This window comes from Mus caroli, unplaced genomic scaffold (assembly GCF_978045245.1).
Source record: "Mus caroli unplaced genomic scaffold, Mus_caroli_1 scaffold_1, whole genome shotgun sequence".
Lineage (NCBI taxonomy): Eukaryota > Metazoa > Chordata > Mammalia > Rodentia > Muridae > Mus > Mus caroli.
The window spans coordinates 181,140,437-181,168,383 of NW_028227256.1; the positions used below are offsets into that span (position 1 = coordinate 181,140,437).

Genomic DNA, 27,947 nt, shown 5'->3' on the forward strand with positions numbered 1-27,947 from the left:
CTGGAACTCAGATATATGCCTCCCTTTGCCTCTCAGGTGCTGGGATTAAAGATGCGAGCCACCACACCCACTCCAAATAATTCTTGATAGTTGTACAAATTCATACTCAAACTCATTCTCAAGCTATGAGCACCAAGAAAGGGCAGTCATGTAGAATGAGTGGGGCCTCTGGCTTATTTGAAAGAAGAGAGGGGGCTGGAGAGATGGCTCACCAGTTAAGAGCACTGACTGCCCTTCCAAAGGTCCTGAGTTCCAATCCCAGCAACCACATGGTGGCTTACGACCATCTGCAATGAGATCTGATGCCCTCTTCTGGAGTGTCTGAAGACAGCTACACTGTACTCATATATAATAAATAAATAAATCTTTTTAAAAAACAAAAGAAAAAAAGAAGAGGAAATTCCTGGTAGAGCTCACTGATGACTTTGAAGAACTCAGCATGTCACATGGAATGTACCCAGCCCACCACTGCAGTTCCAAAGTACAGTTGTCAGTTTTCCCAAATGATGCATGTCTCAGAGCAACCAAAGAATCAGCAGACACTGGGAAATAGTAATAAACCAAGTTTATGAACTATTACTACAAAGAACTTTAGCAACAGGGGACAGGTTATGATCCTTGAGTAAACTTTTCTTTTTAGTGTAACAGTCTTTGAGACACAAATGGAGCTGTAAACACCTTGCTCAAATCAGCTGGCATACACTAAACCAAGGCCATGGAAATACGTGTTCTTAAAGCATTTCCACAGGAAATGTTCATACTCGATATTCTCAATCATTTAGCAATCATTACATATGCTACATGAACTAAACACAGGTATTCTTTATTGCACATTTCAAAGTTTGAAGGATATTCTAGCTTAAGAGGTGATTTTTTTTTTTTTTACTTAGAAGGGAAAATAATATATTTTTGTTTGGCTCAAAAATGCAAACTGCCAAGGCAGCTTAGTACTAAAAACAATCTTTGTAAAACAAACTTTTAGATTTTGATGCCAACGAAATCCTTTGCTGTAATGAATAATGCACTGTCCACTTCCTCTCTGACTCAGCGATAGAGGTCAAAGTCAGGGGGTGGGCTTTGAAGCCTGTGAGCGGTCCTGGACACTGCTTGGAGAGGCAGGTTGGGCTTCCTCTCTCGGGCCTGAAGGCAGTGAGTCTCTTACAGCAGGTGGTGGTGGGTACTCCTGAGGACCATGGGTTGGAGGTGGTAATCGGGTACCAGGAATAAAGAACTCTCTTGGACCAAGTGGACCTGGAGGTCTAAATGGTGTATGTCCTGGTAAAAATTCCCGTGGATCAAGAGGCAGGTCCCGTTTCCCAGGCAGAACACCTGGAGCATATTCTCTTACGCCTAGTGGTGGATGCATGCCTGGAACTAGAAAACAAAAAAGCCATATAAATACCAAGTAACATATCTAAATGAGCAACCATTCCAAGTAGGTGAGCTCAAGTTGATCTTCATTCACTAGGTTTGTATTGTGTTCTCTCTAACACCTCTTTTCTAGATAGTCCCACTGAGAATAGAGTTTTTACCTCTTCCATCTCTATTCTTAGGCTTGTGTTACAGAGGATGACAAGCTTTATGTTACAGGACATATCTATCTGTAACCTACAGAGTGTCACCGCATGAGTCATCCATCTTTTCTACATAATATGTAGCCACTGCTGTTCAAGTGCACCTGCAGATGGAACATGACTGGCTTTCCTAAATGACCCCTTTCCTTGTCTAGCCATGCCCAACTCAGTTTAGGTGTGAGATTAGCTAGACCTATATGTGCTCAGAAGATTGCGGATAGGTTACAGTGTCCTCTTAGCTTTAGCCTCAGTTGGGAAGTTCTATGATAGCAGCTACTTTAGCAAGGAACAGAAAAGATGAATGTTTTACAAGTAAGTTAATACTGTCCAAAATATCATACCAAATGGTGGAGGAAGTGGGCGAGGCCCAAAAGGCCCACCACATAGCTGGGGAGGTGGTCCATATCGTATGGGTGGTGGCACTGGGCCTCCCATGAGAGGCACCCCTGGAAATGGAGGCGGCCCTTTGGGAGCCATATTAACCTGCAGGAAAGAAGCAATTAAAGTCTGGAAATGCTTTAACATGACAAAGTACCAACCGTAAACTGGCACTGTCCAAAAAATTGTAAGTGTAACACCACCTCACCCCATGTTGCCAGTGACAACCCAGAGAGGTTAGAAGGATGCTGCAAGCAGTGACTAGGATCCAGCCATACACACTGAAGTCTGTATCAAAAGAGTGCTCTCAAATCTCTCATGACTATAATTCCAGATTAAGAATATAGGGAACATTGGGATATAATGCACGTAGAAAAATTAAAACAGAAGATATGCAGTTATAACTAATTTTTTTAAAAAAGAATACAAATAACATTAAAAATGTGTATCTATACAGTGACAACCACCATTTCAGGGTTCAGTGGGCCTTTGCTACATTATTCAAATGTTCATATCTTCCAATCTGTGTGAGTATCTTGCTTTAAAGATTGAGCAAGCACAGGTAAGAAGAGTTCAGCTGATTTACTGGAGGTTATACTGAAAGAGGGTAAGCTGGAATTCAAATACTAGCTCGAAGGCTGTACCTGCTCCTTCCTCTATAAGTCTCTAGTCTCTGACGTCTTCTGGAAAGGCACTTAGGGCTCAATCCAGACTGGCTTTGGATAAAAAGATTTCTCAAGAGGTTCCCATCCCTGGAATCCTGCGCTGGAAGTCACAGTGTTACCAGCACAGTGTTATTAATGTACATTATTAGAAAGACAAAGCCCCAGTAAGGACCTTCACTGGCTAGCATCACTGCACACTGTTGACAGGAATCCCCTTACTGTGTTAATGTAGCGAGTGCAGCAGGCTCAGCACCTACACTAGCCACGTGTCTCAGAGCACGCACTTCTGTGGACAGTGCTCAGGACAGGTTTCTGTTTGTAAACAGTCTGAATTCATATCATTCAAAACAGTTTTCCAGGTATACAAACGCAGGGGTTTTTAGCAGCATAGTTCTAGGCAGATAATGAAAACAAATCATGTGATTTACTGTGAATTATTTCACTCAGAGCTTTCAGCAAAAAATACACACGTGCTCTAACTTGGTAATTTAACACAACAGGAAAAAGGACATCAACAACCAACTACTGACTCAGTGATCCCCAAAGTCACTGGCGTAACCCTGCATCTCAGAGTCATCAAGGTGAGGAGCATGCATTATAAACTGTCTATGGACAGACCAAGCAGAGTCAAAGGCCACTCCAGTCCTCAATCTAAACACTTACTGCTACTGGATGCCCAGCTAAAGGGGCCATGCTGGAAACTGAGGGGCCTTCGGGCTCTTGAGGAACAGTTTGCTTTTAAAGAAACGAAAGTCAAATAAACAAGAGATGAGGAGGAGCCCGACCAGAAGGAGCTGCTCATCTGCCTGTCTGCCTGAGAGCTTACCTTGCCCTCATCCACGGCCTTAGCGGGAGAAGAGCTCCTGGAGCTGCTGTTCACCACAGGAGCGGGACCCGGGTCTATGAGAGGCCAGAGAACTGACTTAGACCGGCCCTGGCTGGTACACTGAGAACAATCAAAGCCCCACATGCACGAGACTCGGAAATTACTTAGGCCCCTTACCAGAAGCAGAGTGTTTGCCAGATGCCTCTGATGGCCATCGAGGGCGAGGTAAATGCCTGTCCAGTGACCCTTGAGAAAGAAACAACAGAGCCATTGGCGTGTTCTCAGAGGGAATAAACCTGCTGTGAACAGGGCTCAACTAGAAATAAGCATTACAAATAGGCCTCCTTCTGGATAGGCAGCACATGCCTGCAGTCCCAAAGAGGAGCCTCAATAAACAGGTCACAGTTTATGAAAAGATCTCAAGTACTAAAACAAGAATTGCCTCCATTTTTGTAAATTTATTTTAAAATTCTTTTCCTTTATATGTATGGGTATTCCGCCTGCACATATGTTTGGTTCTCATGTGTGCAGTACCCATGGAGGCCAGAGAGGGTGTCAGATCTCCTAGGACTGGAGTTACAGGTGGCTGTGAGCTGCCATGTGGGTGCTGAGAATTGAACTCAGGTCCTCTGGAAGAGGAGCAAGTGCTGCTAACAACCAAGCCACCGTTCTACTCTAGGAATTGCCCTAGTTTTAAAGATCAGCACTGAACTTTATATTGAGAATACTGGTGCTTCAAGAAAGATTTAATAGCACTGTACTGGCAGAATTTTCCAGTTTGACTCCTAATCTTTCTAAGCAGCAGACAGAATTATAGTAAGATGACATTTCATATTCACAGTTAAACTTTAAAGAATATATAACTCTTAAGCAATGTGGGGGCCTCTAGGAGAATATAAATCTTTCTGTCCTGCAGAAGAGCTTACAGTGACCCATTTCTCTGCGAGGACTGACTAAGACATATTTTCTATTGACAAACCTAAATTCTAACATGGCAAGTACACACTCTATGTACTGTAGTGCAAAGGAGTACGTCAGTGCTCACCAAATTCACTTCTAGGAGTGTCTCTTCGACTGAGTGTGGCAGAGAGAGGTCTCCCAGGCGGCTCTGCTGGTAGGGGAGGGGAGCATTCCCCACCACTCACAGGGGATGGGCCAAAAGAGCCATTCTGGCTCAGCAGACCTGAAGACAGCAATGCCTCGTTACCACTCTATGTCAGCCCCTTCCCTCCAGTAAGCTCAGGAGTCTTTCTAGGGCATCAGACCTAACACAGAAGTAAAATTTAATTCACACACATTCCACACCAGAATCCTGCTGCCATGTGCAGAGCACTCCCTACCTCGCCGGGGAGGGTTTTGTGTGTTCGGTCTTCCTGGCATTGGCTTTACAATCACAGGTTCATCTTGCCTCATTGCCATCTTTTGAGTCATTTCCAGTAATCTTGAATATTGAGAAACAATGGACTTGAAATAGCAATCAATTCCTTATTAGATACCAACTAGCACTCAAGCACCATAAAAGCACTCAAAATCAGATACCAAAATTCCGTACTTATGCCTTAAGTTAGCAGCTTCTCTCTTCTCCTCTGCCATGGCTCTCTCTGCAGCACGAGCTTTGAGCTATTGAAGATATTGAAGAAAAAGGGATTGTGATTCGGGTGTGAAAGGCTGTGCACAAAAAAAAAAAAAAAAAGAAAAAAGAAAAAGAAAAAGAAAAAGAAAAGAAAAAACCTTACCCAATTATCATGAGCTTTCTTCTCATGAGCAGCAATCTGAAAAGACAACACACCAATTACACAGTCACTGTTCTTCATAATGCCCATTTTAACATGTATTAGCTATCAAAAAAAAAGAGAAAGCTGCAGCTGATGTAGTCTAATAGAGTTTGTACCTGGTTTTTAAATGAGCGTTCTGTTTTCTGTAATTCTTCTTCCATTTCTTCAATTCGCCGCCTAAGAATTACATTTGGCATTATCAATTAAAACACTAGATAAAACTTGCACAATCCACTCTTGCTTGCTTGCTCTTCCCTCCCTTCTTGCTCCGCCTCAGAGCTTCTTGTCCCCTTGCCCTTCCCCCTCCCTTTCCTATTCCCTTTCCCCTCTGTCCACATGCTCACGGCCAGCCTCCTCTCCTCCCTCTCTCTCTTCTCTCTCCTCTCTCTCTCCCTTTCCTCTCTCTCCTCTCCTCCTCCTCCTCCTCCTCCTCCTCCTCTTCTTCTTCTTCTTCTTCTTCTTCTTCTCTCTCTCTCTCTCTCTCTCTCTCTCTCTCTCTCTCTCTCTCTCCTCTCCTCTCTCTCTCTCTCTCTCTCTCTCTCTCTCTGCCTTTCTCTGCTTCTACTACCCTCTTAACTCCCCTCGCATACCCTGAATAAACTCTATTCTATACTATAAAAAAAAAAATTGGGACAATCCAACAATGTACCCTTAACTCTGAATAGCTACAGTATTAAAGATACCACCAGACATACAAAACCATGTTTTATATAGATTTACTCAAAGTACAGTATAATCAAAATGAAAAAAAAAATTCCTGTCATTTCATGGCTAGAGATTCTTAGATTATCATTTCCTTAATGGTCTTCAAGATATTTTCATAACAGCCTGCTATGAATATTTGCTTCTACACAACGATATAAGTGTTTCTTCTTTCTTCTAATTGTCAGGAAATTAAACAGACTACTGGCTACTGAGTGATTGTTCACTATCAAGTGGAATAATTATGGCAGTGATTTTCACATAGCAAACTGCTTTCATTAAAGAATCACCCTAATATAGTGGTTTTCAACCTGTGGGCTGCAATCCCTCTGGCAAACCTCTATCAAAAAATTTTATATTATGCTTCATAACAATAACAAAATTACAGTTACGAAGTAGCAATGAAAATAGTTTTATGGTTAGGGTCACCACAACATGAGGAATTGTATTAAAGGGTTGGAGCATTGGGAAGGCTGGGAAGGGGATATATAAAATTCCTCCCACCCTGCTGCCCCAGAGCCATCTGCAGGAAACAAGGGCCTTTATAGTCCTATTAGTGTGTGGACTAAATAAATTTATCATTTTTCATCTATGAAATTTTTCCCCTGGTGACTGAATGGACTCACATCCCCACCCCTGTCACGATTCTGTGCTATTCTCTTGTGCACATTTTCTCCAGTTTAGAAAGCAAGCAGAGCTCTGGCCAGAGCCTGGACTTACTTGTACGTTTTTACTTCCTCTGCAGCCAGAACCACCTTCTCATCAGCCGCCGTGAGCCTCTGCTCTCTGTCTTGCCGCTCATACTCTTCTTGACTCAGTTTCCTAGGAGGAAACCAGTTACAGGTCAGTGTCCTTCCTTACCGCAGCCAGCTCTTGTCCAACTGTCCTTTCCTATCCTTTACTGTTGGTTGTTGGTTCGCTGGGTATTTTGTTTTGGTTTTGTTTGTTTCTCTGCCTAGCCCTGGCTATTCTGGAATGCATTCTGTAGAACAGGCTGGCCTGGAACTCAAAATCTGTCCGCCTCTGCCTCTCAAGTTCTGGCATTAAAGGTGTGTGCCACAAGCACCCTGCTTCCTATACTTCCTTCCCTTAATGCCCAGACAAATGAAATCATGCAAAGTTTTCAAAATTTCCCTTATATCTAGGAAGTCAAACTCTGACCTCTTGGCAAGCCAGAAGTCATTTACAATGTGTCCCACAATTTCCTCTAACAATAAAACCACCATAAAAATCACTGTGCTCGGGGGCTGGAGAGATGGCTCAGTGGTTAAGAGCACTGACTGCTCTTCCAAAAGTCCCGAGTTCAAATCCCAACAACCACATGGTGGCTCACAACCATCTGTAATGAGATCTGACGCCCTCTTCTGGTGTGTCTGAAGACAACTACAGTGTACTTATGTATACTAATAAATAAATCTTTAAAAAAAGAAAAAAAATCAATGGGCAACACGTACTATGAGTACTGAAAGCTTCCTGTCCTGTGGACACAGCCGTCCCACTCAGGTAATGCAGGGCAAATACATCTTTTTGCCCTGGAAAAGGTATTAATTACTTTTTTAAATGTTGTACTTGAAGAACTGTTGTATAAAAAGCTAGGTATCCATGCAGGTGCACACCTGTAACTCCAGCAGGGAAAGGCAGAGGCAGGCAGATTCCTGAAGCTCACTGGCCAGCCAGCCTAATGGAATGGATGCTCTTCTGATCAATAAAAGATATGACTCAAAAAATAAAGGTGACCTTCAAAGGGGGAAAAGACACCCAATTTTGACCTCTGACCTCTACAAGCATGTGTATACATGTGCATACCCACATTAAGTACATACAGTGCACACATATACAACAGCAACACCTAGTCACAAGCTACACACATACAAAGAAAAGGCAAGTTACAGAAATAAACCTCAAAGGGAAACCCAAGGCTCTGCTAATTATAAATGGGAAAAACTATAAATAAGCTTTAGGAAAGTGGGTGCGTGCAGGGCTAGCAGAGAGCATGGGGCCTACTTCTGCAGTGCCATCTCCTTCTGCTGGTACAGCTCATTCAGGATCTCCACTTTCTGCCTCAGAGTTTTGCACTCGTCTTCCAACCCAGCTTTAGCAGTCTGCAGCGAGCTGCGGTCATCTTCTAATTTCTTGATTTGGTCTACAAGGGACGAAAAAGTGCAGAGGCTTCAAAGTCAGGGCTGAGGTCAGTTCTGAGAAGTGAGGAGAGAGAACACTGGGACCCACTTATCTAGCCAATCAAACTTTAAGTTGTTCTAATATGTGGCATTTGTGTCTCCAGAAGAACCTACCTTCCAGGTTACATTTAGTGGACATCGATGCTCTTAGCTTAAGCTGTAAAAGTTTTAGATCCTCTTCAACTATTGAGACTGCAGTTTGTGTCTAAAAATTACAGAAGAAAGATCTAGTCTTAAAAGTGAGCCTTAGAAAGGACTCCCTGGTGCTTCTGGGGCTACAAACAGATCGATACCCGAGAGACGTCCATCATCTGCTTAATTCTATTTTTTATCTTCTCACTCCGGTCACCTACAAGAGAAAAGCTTCAGTTGCTTTTTGTTCCTTGCTCTTTAATGACATTTTCATGACTTCCCTCAAACAACGATCACATTCAAACAGCGAATAATAAAAAAAAGTCAAAAGAACTGATTAACTGATTCAGAACTGAAAATTGTACAAAGTTAACTACTAGTTTGTGCCATAAGAAATGTCATCCTTACTCCAAGAAAGTGCTTTCTTCTCTCAGATCACCTCAACCTGGACAAATGTCTACTACTTAAAACCATCTAGCCCTTTGTTCTCCCTTGAATCTGCTATCAGCTATGATTGAAAGCATCCCCAGTGGTAAGGAACAGTAAATGTCCAACCTAAGAGACAATTCTTTCTCAGGTAACATCTTGCTCTAGCATCCTGCTATGCCTGCCATGCAACTCTAGCTTCTTCCCTCACAGCCTTACCTGTGATTCCAACCACCTTAGGCCTCTGAAAACAAGCTGCAAGTGCTAGGAGCAGAGCCACTGCGACCACTCTGTAAAGATGAGTTCCCCTGTGCAGTTTTGATACTCAGACACAAGAGAAGGAGAGCCACTGTACACACCTTGTTCTCAGGGGGCCAGATAAAAAATGTCAGTGTTCTTAGCATGCCTACACTACACACAAGTAGCCCCCTGGCCCAACACAAACACACTTATCTACAAGTTCATCAGTGGGAGCCCACAGCACTAAAGCTTAGCACAGCTGAAAAGCAGCCTCAGTGAGTAGAAATTCAAGTCAAGAGGGCAAAATAGGCCCAACCTCCCCGAGACAGATCTTACCTCCCGTTTCTCCATTGGCCAGATCATCTGACTCATTTCCTCCTTTATCTGGATCCTCAGATTCAAGTTCACATTCTAACCGATTCAGCTGTGTGATGCAATTAGTCAAAGCCTAGAAAAGAAGCCAGTGGGTATAAAAGCCTCTTGATTCTAAGTCAGAATACATGGATTAAGTGTATACTCATGAGAATAAACTTACACTAATATTGTCGTCTTTGTGAGTCAGAGCTACTTCCAAGTCTTCCTGGGACTTCTCAAATGACTTGATCTGTTCAGTGAGCTCGGCATGCGATTTACTCCACTCTTCTACCTGCTGCTGCAACTGAAAGTCAAAGCACATCAATTCCTGTGTGCAGCTGTGCGATGGGAGCTAAGTTACCTGTGTGGGGCAGTGCTAGGAAGCCAGGCCGCTTCTTGGCTTGTCATTAGGAGTTCAAATCTCAGTTAAAGAAAGGGGGAGAGATGGGCTGGAGAGATGGCTCAGCGGTTAAGAGCACCGACTGCTCTTTCGAAGGTCCTGAGTTCAAATCCCAGCAACCACATGGTGGCTCACAACCATCTGTAATAGGTTCTGATGCCCTCTTCTGTTGTGTCTGAAGACAGCTACAGTGTACTCACATACATAAAATAAAGAATTCTTTAAAACAATCTTTAAGGAAAGGGGAAAGTGGTTCCAGCGCTTAGAGCTGAGGTAAGAACATGAGTGTGTAAAAGCAGTTCAGAAAACTATTGCTAATTCAACTTAATTTGCTTCCAGTACGAATGGGTGGGCACATCTCAGACTCCTAAATCCAGACTTTGGTCATATAACCTTCTCTTGGTCAGTAAAGTTATTTAAAAGGGGGTAAAAATATTTACTTTTTGGACATAAAAATCCAACTATTTGCTATCTTAAGGCTACTCAAGTTTATAATGGTCAGGCATTTGACAAGATAAAAGTAAACACCCCGAGAGCTTCGGTAAGTTATACAGAAAACTCCTGAAGCAGATCCCTGCTCCATCTGGGAAGCATAGTTCGCTCTTCCCAGCACCCAGCCTGAATCCTGTTGAGGGAGGCTGCTGAGGGCAATGCCATCGCTATTAGGTGAACTTGCCTTACCTGCTCTTTCTTCTTCTTAAGCCTGGCATTTTCTTCTTGAACCCGATGACACTCAGATTTTACATTCTCTTCACTGAGCTTGGCTTCATTAAGGGCAACTTGAACCTAATAAAAAAACACTCCCAGTTAGTAAATTAATGCAAAGAAAAAGTGAACATTTTCTTAACCAAACATCATTCAAGTTTTATCTTTTACATGTTTTAGCACACCTCAAACTTTTGCTCAACCAGACTAAGACAATGGTTACTTAGTACGTAGATAATATTCTTGTTACGGCACACAGGCAGACTCACCTCTGAAAGTTCTGATGCATTCATTGAAATGACATCCTTCAACTTCTCAATAGATTTCTTGTTTTCCAGTATCTGACCCATGAAAGCAGAACACAAAGCCTCAGGTGTCAGCATAGTCACCAGTGTACATACATGCTCTCTCCTGCTGTGATAAACTGCCCAGAAGCAGCCTGGAGAGCAAAGAGATTATCTCTGTTCGCAGCTTACAGCCCATCATCTAAGGAGGTCAGGGCAGGAACCTGCAGCCAACTGATGCAGAGGCCAGAGAGGAATGCTGCTCACTGCCTTGTTCCCCATGGATGACCCAGGTGTCTTGTTTAGTTCCTAGGACCACCAGCCCAGAGGCAGCACTGGCCACAGAAAGATGGGCCCTCTCACATCAACCATCAATCAAGAAAACTCACAACAGACTTTCTGACAGGCCAATCTGGGGAGGGCATTTTTTCAACTGAACATCCCTTTGTATTAAGTTAACATAAAACAAGCTAACACACACACTAAAGGATGAAACACTAATAAACACATCCCATAACAGCCAATAGTTTGGGTAAAAGTAAGGGATCCAGTTTTGCTCTAAGGGGCAAAAAATAAATATACCAATAATCCAACCTTAGTTACAAGATAATGCAGCACATAACCACATAAAAAGATAAAAGAATAAATCTTTCAAGTAAACCAATTCAAATTATTGTCATGGTTGTGTTCCATCCCCAGTAGAGAAAAACTAAAAAAAAAAAAAAAAAAAAAAAAAAAAAATCTCTGCCTAGCTAAGCCTGATAATTTGGAAGACTGAAACACAAGGGTCATGAGCTCAAGACCTGTCTTGGCTAGAGATTTCAAAGCCAGCACAGGCAACTTAGTGGAGACTGTGTCAAAATTAAAACGTAGAAAAGGGATGCTGCTACAGCTCAGCGTTAGAACACTCACTGACCCTGTGTAAGACACTAGGCTCAAAATCCAAGAGCAGAGGGACGGGAGGAGAATTTCATTGCCTAAATTGGGGATAGAAGGATTTGGAGGAAAATAGACCAATTTCATAGACGAGAATTCCAAAAATAGTATGAAGACTCCAGCTCCTCAAGGGGTGGAAAATGTAATTCTTCCCTCTAACTGTGAGCTGTGCATAGTGGGTTCCAAAGAATACAGTAAACCAAGAGCTGGAAAGAATAATTTAACATCAGAGAGATGTGTCTAGTGGTTCCTTAGCGGGGCACTAGCTCTGCTGAGGTAGGATATAACAGAAGGCCTCTCTGTTTTCTCTGCGACCACTACATGAAGCTGGAATAAGTTTACCGAAAAGAGAACTTTTAAAAAAACAGAACAAGATCGAAGAACCATTCAATGAGGCCAGAATTCATAGTTGGTCTATCTGTGCTGGGGGCAGATCCCAGCCATTTGACAATGGTCCAGTATTGAGAATAAAAATACTCTTCTTGTGCCCATAAGAGTAATCCAGAGTTACAAGTTAAAATTCCACCAGACAAGCCACAGTAGAGTCAACTTCCCTGACTCCTACTTCCACTTGAGCTAACAGCATGGGAAAAGCTGCCTTCACTCAGCATCCTTCAAAAGCCCAATTACATCTCCAGTGAGCAGCTAATCTTACCAGGTCCTGGTTCTTGACATTCTGCTCCCTCTCAGACTCTAACTGAAGACGAAGGCTTTTGGCTTTGTCACCCAAACTTACATTAGTTTCTTCAAGGATCTTGATTTTATCCTCAATAAAAACAAAGACACTAAGATTAGTAAGAATTACTCCTTCCATTTAATTTCACTTGTGGAATGCAATTCTCCCCTAAGAGATTTTTACCTTATATTTAACAGCTTCATCAGAGAGAATCATGTTTTGTTTCTTGGTTTCTTGAACATACTTCTTTGACTCCTTGATCTGTGTAAAACAAGGTGTTTAGAATTAAGTTACAACTTAGAATTAATTACAAATTATAGTGCGACCAAAGTCACTTCCAAGTGGACAACCTTCTCCAGATAACAATTGCTTACATCTACGAAGGCTACTAGGAAATGATGAAATAAAATATGAATCTTCAAATCATACATGGAATGTTAAGACAGAAACATTCAAACTGGAATGGGGGAGGAAGTGAAAAGAATAATTATACCTTTTGTTCATAACTTGACAATTTTTGCATAAGTTCTGCATTTTCTTTCTTGATATTCTCCAACTTTTCAGAAATTTGTTTCTCAGTAACTAAAAAAGAAGAGAAATCTGTAAGTTTGTGAGCCCAAGATAAAGCCAAATGCCCCAGTGTATTAACAGCCAGGCCTGGTGCCTGGCACTAAAAGAGGGAAACCATGCTTTGCATGACTGCTATGTTTAAAGGCAGTCTGTAGTGAGTATAGTAAGGGGGTAAGAATATTAAACCTTAAAAAGGGCAGTGTGCAGACTTTACATTTAATTGAGAGATACAGAATTTAAGGAAATGCTATTACTTGGTCCCATCTTAGAAAATGAGATTGCTTCAAATGTCATCTGCAAACAGAAACTGAAAAACACAAAATACCAGCTCCTTCCACCATCCTGGACAGCATCCACTCAGATGGATTCGGTGTGTGTTTGATATCCCACCGCCCTGCATGCTGTCTGCTCAGCTACGGATCCAGTGTGCATTTAATGTGTGTGTCACAGGGACGGACTCTGCACTGCATCAACAGCACACTTGATCTGCCATGGTAACCGACCCTGCTCTCCCCACTCCCTCAGTCTGCTGGGTTGCCTGTCTCAGTTGCATCTCCACGGTTCTACCAGCCAAGTTTGTGGGCTAGAGACAGTAAACTTTCCAGGAGTTAATAAAGCAATCAGACAGAAGTTATGGCATCTATGTCTAGATTACAGAAGACTAACATCAAACACCAATGCAGAGGGTTGAATACAGGGAAAAAATGAACCTAAATATTTACCTTGATATACTCTACTCTTTACCTAGAAGAAAAGAAATAAAATTAAGTTTGTTGTCAAACACTTAATTAGCATATTGTTCTTAATATGGGAGAACCATAAACAAATGAGAAATTAGTAACAAACTTGTTTCAGTTTAATGAACCCTTAGTATTTGAAAATAAGGAAAGGTTGGGCTAGCATGATGGCTTAGGCAAAGGTGCTTGTCACTAACCCTGACATTCTGAGGACCCACATGGTCCTGAGAGAGAATCTGCAAGTTATGTTCTGTTCTGCACATGTGCAGCATGGCTCAAATGTATACAAATAAACATGGTCTTGAAAAACCAAAAAAAAAAAAAAATTTTAAAAAGACAAGGCTAGCACTCGGGAGGCAGAGGCAGGCGGATTTCTGAGTTCGAGGCCAGCCTGGTCTACAAAGTGAGGGCCAGGACAGCCAGGGCTACACAGAGAAACCCTGTCTCGAAAAAAAAAGAAGACAGGCTAAAAGGCATTTTAAATGTAATTGGTACTAATACTTCATAAATAGCCTCAATAGACAAAAAAAATAGATATATAGCTAAAAGTATGTTTATAGATCTATTACAAGAGCATCAATCTTAAGATCTTAGCACTGATGCCTCACAACCCCAGCGGCTGCTAGCTCAGCTTAGTAATAATAAACACACCATGGTCTCGTTACTTGGTATCTATCGCCTGACAACTCTAGCACTGATGCCTCACAACCCCAGCGGCTGCTAGCTCAGCTTAGTAATAATAAACACACCATGGTCTCGTTACTTGGTGTCTATAGTCTGAGACTCTGAGTACTAGAGGAAACTCAGAAATGAGTGTTCAGAACGGTGTCAAAGAAACAAAATTCAAGGGAAAATCTTTTTCTTTAGATATACCATCTTTCACTCACCAGAAAATATCCTAGCAATCCTATTCAAAGCTCTCTACCTGTTGAATTTAGGAATGCTGTGGTAGGATCGGGGTAGTGGATAAAGCACGCTCCATGCCAGGGTGAGGATCTGAGCTTGGATGCCCAGAACCCATGGGAATGGTAATATGTTTGTAATCCCAGTGCTCCTATGGTGAGATGGGAGGTGGCAGTATGAGTCTCCCAGAATCCTTCAGGTCAGCAGCTTGCCATATGTGGTAATGAACAATTAAAAAGAAACAGGATCTCAAAAGAGAGGAAGGCTAGAACTGACACCAGGGGTTGGCCTTTGACCTCCACACACGCATACTTACACACACGCACAGACACACAGAAAAACGAAAAACAAGCTAGGAATCTGATAGTGCACATCATCTGACTTCCAGGACTAACAGTGGGACATGGTCCTCGGCCTGAGGACCTGAGGACATGTTCCCAGAGGAGACCTACAAGGAAAGTGACCGCTAAAACTGTGATTCCCATCAGGAGAGCAATGACCTCTAGATCTATAAAGCTGAGATAGTAACTGGTGCACTTTGCCTTGTGAGCCATGGTCTCACTCTGTAGCCCTCACTAGTCTAGAACACTCTCTATGTAGACCAGGTTAGCCTTGTAGTCACCTGCCGCTGCCTCCTGAGTACTGGGATTATAGGTGTATGCTACAACACCTAGCCCAAATTTCTTTTCTTAAAGAAAAAAAAAATGACATTTATGTGTTGGTGTGTACGGGTGTATACATCCAAGGGCAAGCATATGTACATGTGGAGGCCATATGACAGCTTTTGGGAGTTGGTTCTGATCTCAAACCATGTTGTGTCCTGCGCTCACACTGAGGTTGTTAGCCTCGGCTACTGGCATCTTATCCACTGAGCCAACTTGCTGACCCACTAAATTAATTTGTAACTCAAAATATATTTCTCTTTTCAAATGCTAGTATTTTTAAAACTTTTTTAGATTTATTGTATGTGTTTGAATATTTTGCATGCATATACATCTATGTACCCCATGCATGCCTAGAGGTTGTAGAAGTCAGAAGTAAGCTTTGGATCCCGTAGAACTCGAGTAATAGATGTTTATGAACCGCTGTGTGACAGCTAGAAAGCAGATCTGGGTCCCCTGCAAGAGCAGCAATTACTGAGTTATTATTGAGCCATCATCTCTTCAGCCCTTCAAATACCTCTGTTTTTTAAGTGGTGATGATATTCAGACCCATCCACAAGTCATCCATGAAATTTCAATCTTATCAATATAAAACATGTATGATCATCTTATTATAAGAAAATGTGGGGTTGGAAAGATGGCTCAGCGAGTAAGAGCAGTGACTACTCTTCCGAAGGTCCTGAATTCAAATCCCAGCAACCACATGGTGGATCAAAACCACCCGTAATGGGATCTGACACCCTCTTCTGGTGCGTCTGAAGACAGCTACAGTGTACTTATGTATAATAATAAATAATAAATCTTTGGAGTGGAGCAAGCAGGGACTGAGCAAGTGGAGTTGACTGGAGCGAACAGGGCTGACTGAAGCAAGCAGAGGTCCTAAAAATTCAATTCTAACAATGACATGAAGGCTCACAACCATCTGTACAGCTACAGTGTACTCACATACATAAAATAAATAAATCTTTAAATAAAAGAGAGGAGATAAAAAGAAAGGAAGGAGAAAGAGAGGAGAGAGAGAGAGAGAGAGAGAGAGAGAGAGAGAGAGAAAGAAAGAAAGAAAGAAAGAAAGAAAGAAAGAAAGAAAGAAAGAAAGAAAAAAAGAAAGAAAGAGAGAAAGAAAGGAAGAAAGAAAAAATAAATGCATTGTGGAGCTGGAAAGATGGCTCAGCGAGTAAGAGCAGTGGCTACTCTTCCAAAGGATCCGGTTCAATTCCCAGCACCCACATGTCAGATCAAAACTGAATGTAATTCTAGTTCCAGGAGTTAAAACAAAACAAACAAAAACCTTCCAACACAGGGAAATGAATGGCTTTCTCTAATGCCATAGCCTTGCCAATCAATGAATGAATAAGCTTGTCTTATCCCATTTCACCCAAATTAACAAGAACAGGTAAGTTGGCAGAAGCAAAACCAAGGAAGGTATCTTAGGGAAAAGACCAAGGTTCCAGAGGTGAGTGTGTATATCTGAAACATAAAATTGTATTCAGCAAAAACAGAATGAAAATGTAATAATGTGTCTTTGGACACCATATAATCTGTACCTCCAAGTAAAAAGGGTATTTTTGGAGTACCACAACATATGATCAAACCAGAAAAGGTGGGAAACATATATAAAGAAAAAGGCTAAGGCTTGGGAGATGGCTTTAGGATTAAGAGTTACCTCCTTCCCTTGCAGGACAGGAGTTTGACCTACAACTACCTAGAACTCCAGCTCCAGTGGGTTGATAGGCTCTTCTGGGCTCCTTAGACATCCACATTCACGTGCACATGTGCACAGGTGCATAGACATACAACACATAACGCAAGAGACAGAAAGGACCTCATTTGCTAGCTGTACTGTCTGCAGTGTGCATGTGTGTTAGTGATGTGTGTCACTGGGATGTACTGTCTGCAGTGTACATGCGTGTTTGTGATGTGTGTCACTGGGATGTACTGTCTGCAGTGTGCATGCATGTGTTTGTGATGTGTGTCACTGGGATGCACTGTCTGCAGTGTGCATGCATGTGTTTGTGATGTGTGTCACTGGGATGCACTGTCTGCAGTGTGCATGCGTGTTTGTGACTTGTGTCACTGGGATGCACAGTCTGCAGTGTGCATGCGTGTTTGTGACTTGTGTCACTGGGATGCACTGTCTGCAGTGTGCATGCATGTGTTTGTGATATGTGTCACTGGAATGCACTGTCTGCAGTGTGCATGCATGTGTTTGTGATGTGTGTCACTGGGATGCACTGTCTGCAGTGTGCATGCGTGTTTGTGATCTGTGTCACTGGGATGCACTGTCTGCAGTGTACATGCGTGTTTGTGATGTGTGTCACTGGGATGCACTGTCTGCAGTGTGCATGCATGTGTTTGTGATCTGTGTCACTGGGATGCACTGTCTGCAGTGTGCATGCATGTGTTTGTGATGTGTGTCACTGGGATGCACTGTCTGCAGTGTGCATGCATGTGTTTGTGATGTGTGTCACTGGGATGCACTGTCTGCAGTGTGCATGTGTGTTTGTGACTCGTGTCACTAGGATGCACTGTCTGCAGTGTGCATGCGTGTTTGTGACTTGTGTCACTGGAATGCACTGTCTGCAGTGTGCATGCATGTGTTTGTGATGTGTGTCACTGGGATGCACTGTCTGCAGTATGCATGCATGTGTTTGTGATGTGTGTCACTGGGATGCACTGTCTGCAGTATGCATGCATGTGTTTGTGATGTGTGTCACTGGGATGCACTGTCTGCAGTGTACATGCATGTTTGTGATGTGTGTCACTGGGATGCACTGTCTGCAGTGTGCATGCGTGTTTGTGACTTGTGTCACTGGGATGCACTGTCTGCAGTGTGCATGCATGTGTTTGTGATGTGTGTCACTGGGATGCACTGTCTGCAGTATGCATGCATGTGTTTGTGATGTGTGTCACTGGGATGCACTGTCTGCAGTGTGCATGCGTGTTTGTGACTTGTGTCACTGGAATGCACTGTCTGCAGTGTGCATGCATGTGTTTGTGATATGTGTCACTGGGATGCACTGTCTGCAGTGTACATGCATGTTTGTGATGTGTGTCACTGGGATGCACTGTCTGCAGTGTGCATGCATGTGTTTGTGATGTGTGTCACTGGGATGCACTGTCTGCAGTGTACATGCATGTTTGTGATGTGTGTCACTGGGATGCACTGTCTGCAGTGTGCATGCATGTGTTTGTGATGTGTGTCACTGGGATGCACTGTCTGCAGTGTGCATGCATGTGTTTGTGATGTGTGTCACTGGGATGCACTGTCTGCAGTGTGCATGCATGTGTTTGTGATATGTGTCACTGGGATGCACTGTCTGCAGTGTGCATGCATGTGTTTGTGATGTGTGTCACTGGGATGCACTGTCTGCAGTATGCATGCATGTGTTTGTGATGTGTGTCACTGGGATGCACTGTCTGCAGTGTACATGCATGTTTGTGATGTGTGTCACTGGGATGCACTGTCTGCAGTGTGCATGCATGTGTTTGTGATGTGTGTCACTGGGATGCACTGTCTGCAGTGTGCATGCGTGTTTGTGACTTGTGTCACTGGAATGCACTGTCTGCAGTGTGCATGCATGTGTTTGTGATGTGTGTCACTGGGATGCACTGTCTGCAGTGTGCATGCATGTGTTTGTGACTTGTGTCACTGGGATGCACAGTCTGCAGTGTGCATGCGTGTTTGTGACTTGTGTCACTGGGATGCACTGTCTGCAGTGTGCATGCATGTGTTTGTGATATGTGTCACTGGAATGCACTGTCTGCAGTGTGCATGCATGTGTTTGTGATGTGTGTCACTGGGATGCACTGTCTGCAGTGTGCATGCGTGTTTGTGACTCGTGTCACTGGGATGCACTGTCTGCAGTGTGCATGCGTGTTTGTGATGTGTGTCACTGGGATGCACTGTCTGCAGTGTGCATGCATGTTTGTGATGTGTGTCACTGGGATGTACTGTCTGCAGTGTGCATGCGTGTTTGTGACTTGTGTCACTGGAATGCACTGTCTGCAGTGTGCATGCATGTGTTTGTGATATGTGTCACTGGAATGCACTGTCTGCAGTGTGCATGCATGTGTTTGTGATGTGTGTCACTGGGATGCACTGTCTGCAGTGTGCATGCGTGTTTGTGACTCGTGTCACTGGGATGCACTGTCTGCAGTGTGCATGCGTGTTTGTGACTTGTCACTGGGATGCACTGTCTGCAGTGTGCATGCGTGTTTGTGACTTGTCACTGGGATGCACTGTCTGCAGTGTGCATGCATGTGTTTGTGATGTGTGTCACTGGGATGCACTGTCTGCAGTGTACATGCGTGTTTGTGATATGCACCACTAACATCACTTTCAAGTCATAGTCTGTGTGATTCACTCCATTTCCCACTTAGTCACAAGCATGTGCTGCTCCCCAGTGTCGTTGTAATTGTCAGACATCCCATTATATGCATGTATATTAGGTTGCTGCAAGTTTCCATGCCAGTAAATTCTCTTCCAGGGTTGGCAATATAGCTCAGCAGGTAAGGTGCCTGCTGCCTGCTGATGTCAGTCAGATGATGAGTTCAATCCATGGAATTCATGTGAATGTAGAAGATGAGAACCAGTTCCACAAAATTGTACTGAGCTCTCATGGCATATGTGCAGGTACACATGCAGAAAACACACACACACACACACAACTAATAGCTAACTAAAAATAAAGACTGTCTCATTAAACATTCTTGTATAAGATCTTTAATGTATGATTGATTAGTTATTTCTTTCAGATAGATTATTAGACAACGTATTATATTATTTAAGAGGATAACTATTATCCGTCCTACCCCATTTTTTAAATTTTCTGATACATATTATTAAATAACTTTTCAGGATGGCTTGAAAGAATTCCTAGTTCTACTTACATTGTACATGTATCTACTGAATGATATAGGAGTTGTTTTAAATCAAACTTTTCCAATCAAAATTATAAATATGTTATCTTGTTCTCTTAAGTCTTTATCAATACAAAGATTATACTAAATTATTTGACAAGGTTATCTAGAAGTATAACCATTAATTTGTATTCATGTAGTAATTAAAAATAAATAAGTACAGCCAGGGCTATACAGAGAAACCCTGTCTCGAAAAACCAAAATAAATAAATCAATGAATAAATGGGCCAGTGGTTACCAAATACTCCGTGTACTTTTGAGTCATGTGATAAGATAATTTAATTTACTTACAACAAGAATAGTTCTCCAGGAGAAAATTGCAAATGAAACAATTCCCAAGACTGCAGTAATGATCACAGGCTGCCAGGGCAGTCCGTAAAAGTCAGGGCCAGGCTGAACATTGTCAGGCAACGTGGCAAGGAGCTGAAACAGACAGATTAGAAATAATGGAAAACTTTAAACATTTTTACAATAAAGCATTCATAAAGAATCTTCATAGAAATTCTAAACCAATCTCCATGCAGTAAGTACTCCAGGCTATCTTCAATAACTCCCATTTCGAGAAATACAGGATACTGTAAGTCTCTTAATTTGTTTGACTTGTACAGTTCTCAAGCAGAGAGTCTAAATACCTTTTAAGTTGGACATATATTTCCAGTTCCTAATAGACTCTGCTATATTGTGTTGTCTATGACATATAGTTAGAAATTCCCTGGATCGTACTTTCAGATAAGTTTTATTGATTTAAAAAAGCACACAAAACGAAAGTTTTAAATATATAAGCAATCAACTTTTGTGGTCGCAAATAAATCCAATGTGATAATGTAATGTATTATTCTGGCAATATTCTAAGTTATCGGCTACATTCTTACATAAACAAAGACAAGTGAGGAGTAAGTGCAGACAGCTCGGGGTAACCGGTTTAGAGGCCAGGCTCTCAGATGTCGTCTACGCGGCTCAGTGTCTTAGCTCTAACCATTTCCTCAAAGGCAGTATTACACACCTGCCCACTCCACACTTTCACTGCCTGCTAATTATAATACTGGCCCCACCCCCGACTGACACTGCCTCAAGGAAAGGACTCCACCGCCTAACACACTGCCTGTCACTGTGACAGTGCGCTCTGAAAACCCGGCAAGCCACCAAAGCGTCCCACACCGCAGCGCCCGGCGGCCTCGGGACCCGCTCGCCTCTCCGAGAGTGCTCTGCCCAGCACTGGTCCTCCCGCCTGCCACTGCCGCGGCCCCTCCCTGGGACCGGGGACTGTCACCTCTAGGAGCTTGGCTATGAGGGCTGCGTAGAGCACCGAGAGGGGCCCCAGCAGCTCGGGGTCCCCCGGGGAGGCGGTGACAGCAGGCACGGTGGCAGGCAGTGAGTCCATCGTGAGGGGGGCAGCTGCGCGGAGACGACGCTTCCTGCGGTCGGCACCGAGCCGGCTTTCGCCGCTTCCGCCTCGGGAAGGACCGGCTCCGGGGGGCGGACACGGGGAATGAACTTCGCCTTCCCCGGCACCTTCCGCACTAGGCCTCCGGTGAAACACGTCATCAGACACGGCCGAGGAGCGACGTCAGCGCACCCAGGAAGCCAGCGTGCGGGGGCGGGGAGTGCGGGGGCGGGCCAGGGGCGGGGGGGGGCGGGTCAGGGGCGGGGGGGGGCGGGACTAGTGCAGAGCAAACCAACCACGGAGTGGAGTTGCGGGAGCCAGCGCGCTGAGCGAAAGGATCAAAGCAAGGAGGTGAGGTAGGGGAAAGATAGTGCGTGACAGGGGAAAGACCGTTCTGTTCATAGAGTGAGGAGGGAGAGAAAGGAGCATAGGACTGGACGCCGGGCGTGGGGGTTCAAGTGAGGAAGAACGTTGAGGAGCCGACTAGAAGAGTCCAAATGCTTGCGGCGGTTGGACGCGGGGGAGGGGAGAGGCACAGAGAAAGCGCAACAGAAGGAAGTGGAAGAGGGGAAAATAACACATAGAGGTGGACGGAAGAGTTCAGTGAGGAGGCAGTGGGGACCAGAGCGCAAACCGAGCGGAAGAGATCCCCTGAAGCACAATCCCGATGAAAGACGCTCACCTGCCACAGGGTCAACGTGGCCAAGGAGCTATCAAGATGGGGGTTATGGATGGACCCTGGGAGAAGAGAAAGCCAGGCCCGACCAGAACTGGACCTGTCTTGAGGGGCTGAGACACAGAAGGGACTGGTTCTGGAAACCCAAACAAGACCAGGTGTCTCCAGATCCCTTCTGAGGGGTCATGGGTCAGACTGACTTCTGGGTAAGGCCTTCTTCCTGTCCACTCCAGGCCTTCTCGTAGGGTTCCTCTCTTCACCTCTGCTTGCCTATAAACAGCCTTATGGAGGAATTCTGTCATTACCAAATCTGCGCCAACATCCTCATTTTGAGGTCTCTCATTTTTAAGGTTACACGCTTTGTGGAAACGGACAAGGGTAATAAATAGCCCAGAAATCATGTTCTTAAAGTTGAAGGCAATGGGGGTGTTTATTTGGGAGTGGGAGTCCTGAATTGCAGAAGAATAACCAAATGAAAATATATAAGGAAAAGGCAGGCTCAGTTCTAGCCCAGGAATACAGATCATAGGATAGAAAAGAAAACCCAATCCCAGCACTCGGGAGGCAGAGGCAGGCGGATTTCTGAGTTCGAGGCCAGCTTGGTCTACAAAGTGAGCGCCAGGACAGCCAGAGCTATAAAGAGAAACCCTGCTGTCTCGAAAAACCAAAAAAGAAAAAAAAAAAAAAAAAAGAAAAGAAAACCCAGAAGAAACCTCTACACACAAGAGGTTAAAGGCAGTAAGATTGCTGTTGGTTTGAGACTAACATGAGCTACAGGATGGGTTTGCTGGGTTACAAAGTAAGACCTTGATAATATAGACAACTAAAATAAGGAGCTGGAGGGATATCTCAGCTGCTAAGAACTCATACAGCCCTTGCAGAGGACGGGAGTTAGGTTCCCAAAACCCATGGGGTGGTTCACACTCTCTGTAACTCCAGCTCCAGGGGATACAAGCCCCTCTTCTGACCTCCATAGGCAACTGCAACAATATGTGCATATTCTCACACATGCAAACACATAGAAATAAAAATAGGGGCTAGAGAGATGGCCCAGTGGTTAGCACAGCAGTTAAAAGCACTGGCTGCTCTTTGAGAGGACCTGGGATTCAATCCCCAGCTTTCAGATGGTAACTCACAACTGTTTGTAACTTCTGTCCCTCTTCTGGCCTCCGTGGACACCAGTCATGCACACAGTGCACAGGCATATTGTAGTACACAGACATACATGCAGAAAAAAAAAAAAAAAAAAACAAACTGGCCACATAGCATAAAATAAAAATGAAATTAAAAAGAAAAAGAAAAGAAGATAGGAATAATGGCTTATATACTTGCAATCCTGGCACTTGGAAGGCCAAGGCAGAAAGATCAATACAGCTTCAAGGGTAGCCTGCGCTACAGAAGTGGCTGCTAGGCTAGCTGGGACCACAGAGTGAGACAGTCTCAAAACACCAACAGCAATAGCAATTGTATATGGTGCTAGGATATGGTTTCCAAAGTACATTAAACAAACAAGATGGGAAATGAGAATATTGGCTGCTGGGAACAAGATTAAGGAATGAATATATTTTAGGCTGTGACATCGAAACCCTTAGAGAAATGTGCAGAATACCTGGTATAAGATGTGTGCTTTCACAATGCTTTCCATTTCAAGCCTTTTTCATTTCCATATGGCAAACTCAGAATTCCTGCCAGGTTTGAAAGCGAATTGTCATCTGATGCTAATCACCAAGTTAGGCTCTCTGCTTTTTGCTTCCACCACAAAGCATTAAAAAGCTGGGCATGGTGACTCACACTTTTAATCCCAGCACTCTGAAGGCAGAGGCAGGTGGATCTCTGTGAGTCTGAGGCTAGCCTGGTCTACAAAGTGAGTTCAGGACAACCAAGGCTATATAGAGAGACCTTGTCTCAAAGAAACAACAACAACAAAACAAAACAGCAAGAAAACCACAAACCCTAAAAATTTAAAACAGGATATAACTTCACCTATTCAACGAATTACATCTTACAGAGAGCTTCATATAAAGAGAAATTTTGAATCAATCAATAAAAATGAGTTAACCACAAAAGAATGTGTGGCCGTGACAGGCAAGCTCACACTAAGAATTACTGATGCGCATGCGCTCAGGAAAGAAGATCCTAGTGGCGATGATCACATTCAGTGAGTTCAACCAGTCTCAGATGGACAAATACGTTTTCTATCACTAACGGATCCTAGATTTTAAATAGATACATAAAAGCAGGAACGTCTATATGACAGGAAAATAGAAGACTGTCCAGGAGAATAAAGGGGGTTACAGAGACAAGAAAGGGGAGCAGAGGGCTGGTGAGATGTTGAACACAGTTATTTACTTGTATGAACCTTCACAACGAAATAAATTTAAAAGGAGAATTACTAATGCACAGACCTCAGAATGAACGACATGTCAGGAAATCACTGTCACTAGCAAGACGCTGGGGCAGTCATCTTCCAAAGTCCCTTCTAACTGTAAGATTCCAAATATCACCTAACAACTGACCCATAAAGATGACCTGTGGTGCTTCAGTTCCCCTAACCAAACGGGACCAAATTGTCCTCCCTACCAGGTAACTATGCTCCTTGCTGGAAACTTCACATCGCCTTGTTCATAGTTCCCCAGTTTTCCCATATAATCTTATTCTTACGAGCCCTTAAAAAATCAGGACTGGAGACTTGTTTGACATCTTACAGAATGGAACAGTGGTTGGCAGAGACGGAAAGGGGTGTTGGGAGGACAGGAAGGAATTAAATGGGGCTGAAAAGCACAGAGGAGCTTGTTCTGCATGTTCTGTATCACAGTTAATGGATTATAACAGCCTGTGATACGTTTTCAAGTGATTAACAGTGAGCTGTAGACATGGCTCAGTCGGCAAGGGTGCTTGCACCAACACTGATAACCTGAGCTTGATTCCGAACCCACATGGTAGGAGAGAACTGACTCCTGCAGGTTGTCCCCTGACTGTCTCCCACATACATATGCACAAACATTAAATAAATGTAAGAACATTTCAAAAAAAGTCAGAGGAACCATAGACATGAGCATTGCCCTGGTTATTATCCTGATTTGATCGTTACATAATATACACATCTATCAAATTACCATAATTCACATCATAAAGATTACACTTACCATGCTCCAACTAAACAAGGTTTAGTAACTTGCACAAACTTTTAAATTGAGATTGAAACCAGATCTCCCTGACTCAAAACCTGTTTTCCAGAAAACATCAACAGCAAAACTATTACACAAGCCTCAAGATTACAGGAGACCACTGTGACCAAGATGACACTGCAGTCCTGACATCATCTGGCCTCCAGCCTAGTCCAATTTACCCAGAAAAACGTCCAGTATCCACATACACCACGAGAGGGAGCTAGATCCTACAAACTTGACTAAGCTTCCGGAGATGTTAAATGTCTTACTTGGATCCAGACTCTCTTCAAAAAGATTAGCTTGAATGAACATTTTGCCATGATAGCTCTTTCTAGGAAATAGATCTGACCTACCACTTCTCTGTTTCAAACCTTCAAAGGGTATGTAACATGGACAGCTTAACAGAACTCCTCAGGACACGCCTCCCTCACAGACTCTCACTTTCCCTAGTTTCCCAGCATCCCCTTTCTCCATGCTTCCCTTTCTCTAGCATGCTGTCTCCTCTGTCCCTGTTGCCCATCCCCATCTCCCAGTCCACTCTGTTCAACAGCAAACCATACTTCTTAATCCACATATGTATCAGCTAACTCCTCACTCTCTTGCTTCTCTACCAACAGTGACAAAAACTATCTTCTGTTTCAAGTGAACATCTCCAGCTCCCTGAGGTACTAAGAGGTCCCAGGAGACAAACCCTGCTTTATAGTTGTGTGCATGCCCAGCCCTGCCAGGGAATAAACTCTTGCGTGCTAACCTAAGGGCTCCTAATTAAAGCCATCCACCTGTGGCTCATTTCAGGAGGCACCTTCAGAGGATCGGAAGCAGAGCTCATAAAGATATTTTAAATTCTTCACTCCAGACTCAGATTCAACTTAAAACATGTTGCAAATCAAGCCAAGGTGGCAGCTCATGTCTACAGCATCAACACTTGGAGGTATTAGCCAGAGGATCAGCCTTGGCTGCACAGTGAATTTGAGGCCAGCCTCACCTATAAAACACTGGCTATCATCAGCCGTTCTGTATACCCCCTCTCTGGAAACATCATGGTATTAATCAGTATTCTGGCAGAAGAAACTATGCGTCTCCCTTACTTACCATCTTACTTAAATAAAGGATGAAGGCATACAGGGAATCAAATGCACTTTCCAGAGGTGGGACAGCTGCTGGCTCCTCTGCACTTGTCTCTAGTTGCTTCTGTACATCTCCAGCCCCAACAGGACCACCTTCCATTACAGGACCTAAAAGGGGGCAACGGACAACAGATTTTCTTTTATGCTTTAAAAGAAGAATTTTTCTCTTCATTTAAATAATTACAGAGTGCCCTCTAAATATTAGTCACTAAGTGTCAAGGTTTGAATATGCTTGGCCCAGGGAGTGGTACTAGTTGGGGGTGTGGCCTTGTTGGAGTAGGTGTGTCACTGTGATTGTGGGCTTTTAAGAATCCCATCCTAGCTGCCTGGAAGTTAGTATTCTAGCAGCCTTCAGATGAAGAGTAAAACTCTCCAATCCTCCTGCATCATACCTGCCTGGACTTTTCCCTGTTCCCACCTTGATGATAATAGACTGAACCTCTGCACCTGTAAGCCAGCCCCAGTCAAATGTTGTCCTTAAAAGACTTGCCTTGGTCATGGTGTCTGTTCACCTGACAAAGACACTTAAGCATAGAACATTTGAGACTCCTAAGGAAAATCACAGAGAAAAGCAAAGCCTCTGGGGTTTTAACTGTGGAGCCATCAGACCCTTCAGTTACAAGACTAAGATCACCTCCAGTCTGCTCCATCATGTCTCTCGGCCATTCAGGGGAACTGAAAACAGAACCCAAATTTTATACATTCTCCATATAGACAGAATTTCCAGGCAAGACATGCTTTCAATCCCTGGACTCCAGAAGCAGAGGCAGAAGGATGTCTATGAGTTCAAGGCCAAGCTGGTCTACAGCAACCATCACTTATCAAAGACAACCATACAGACACAATCAGAGCCCACAAACTCTGACTTGGTGCTGATAGAACACTGTATTAGAAACTTTAGGAAAGTTGGAAAAAAATGAGTTCTGGGGTCCAACGAGGTGGCTCAGGAAGAGTGCTTTTGGCCGAGTTTAATGACCTACAACCCACATGTCAGGAGAACTCTGACTTCTGAGAAAGTCTTGTAGATAGACTACACTAAGGCTTAGCATACCTGGCATGTAACAGATACTTAATATTTGCGGTATGGACAGGTGGCCACTACAGAAAATACAGTAAATGCCAGGAATGATGAAAAGAATTTCTTCCAGAGTGGGGACTGGCTTGAGGCTTTTGTGAAGGAAGAAAACCCAGTTATACCTGAGAGAATTACACACAGGGAAGTGATGGGGCAGGGGTGGATCTCAGCTTGAGTTCCATGAGCCTGGCATGTGTTTTCAGCAGCAGTTATTGAGAGGCTGGACCAGACCCTCTAGGGGTCTCTTCCCAACCTTAAAACCCAGTTCACTATGGACTGATGCCTGACAATGGGTGGCATTTTTTCAGTTAGGTCAGCATCGTAGCTTGTGAGGTGTGTGCAGGGACCCTAGAAGACTTGCCTAGAAAGGTGGCTGGGCACTGTGTAGGGGTGGGGGAAATTTAAAGCAGACATCCTCTTCCTAGTTCTGTAAGCACAACTTTTCTCAATCCTAAAGGTTTTGAGCAAAC

At 43.6% G+C, this 27,947-nt stretch overlaps 1 protein-coding gene across 4 annotated transcripts in view; it reads right to left on the reverse strand.

Moving 5' to 3' along the window:
* Window positions 1-548: 548 nt before the first annotated feature.
* The window catches only part of Mia3 (MIA SH3 domain ER export factor 3), a 44,387-nt gene continuing 16,988 nt past the window's right edge, over window positions 549-27,947 (reverse strand). The window contains exons 6-29 of one of the 4 annotated variants that reach the window (XM_085843532.1): window positions 26,368-26,510; window positions 20,337-20,468; window positions 13,546-13,567; window positions 12,747-12,835; window positions 12,437-12,514; window positions 12,233-12,343; window positions 10,627-10,698; window positions 10,334-10,438; window positions 9,434-9,556; window positions 9,235-9,346; window positions 8,394-8,449; window positions 8,215-8,305; window positions 7,925-8,063; window positions 6,641-6,742; window positions 5,335-5,395; window positions 5,180-5,215; window positions 4,996-5,063; window positions 4,784-4,884; window positions 4,489-4,626; window positions 3,621-3,689; window positions 3,444-3,517; window positions 3,281-3,352; window positions 1,916-2,057; window positions 549-1,374 (exon numbers count right to left, since the gene is read on the reverse strand). In XM_085843532.1, the coding sequence (XP_085699658.1) occupies window positions 1,064-1,374; window positions 1,916-2,057; window positions 3,281-3,352; window positions 3,444-3,517; window positions 3,621-3,689; window positions 4,489-4,626; window positions 4,784-4,884; window positions 4,996-5,063; window positions 5,180-5,215; window positions 5,335-5,395; window positions 6,641-6,742; window positions 7,925-8,063; window positions 8,215-8,305; window positions 8,394-8,449; window positions 9,235-9,346; window positions 9,434-9,556; window positions 10,334-10,438; window positions 10,627-10,698; window positions 12,233-12,343; window positions 12,437-12,514; window positions 12,747-12,835; window positions 13,546-13,567; window positions 20,337-20,468; window positions 26,368-26,510 (2,447 nt within the window). In that variant the 3' untranslated portion in view covers window positions 549-1,063. Of the gene's footprint in view, window positions 1,375-1,915; window positions 2,058-3,280; window positions 3,353-3,443; window positions 3,518-3,620; window positions 3,690-4,488; window positions 4,627-4,783; window positions 4,885-4,995; window positions 5,064-5,179; window positions 5,216-5,334; window positions 5,396-6,640; window positions 6,743-7,924; window positions 8,064-8,214; window positions 8,306-8,393; window positions 8,450-9,234; window positions 9,347-9,433; window positions 9,557-10,333; window positions 10,439-10,626; window positions 10,699-12,232; window positions 12,344-12,436; window positions 12,515-12,746; window positions 12,836-13,545; window positions 13,568-20,336; window positions 20,469-21,315; window positions 21,577-26,367; window positions 26,511-27,947 lie in introns of those variants that run through there. The other 3 variants (XM_085843540.1, XM_085843535.1, XM_085843539.1) reach the window with 3 other exon arrangements.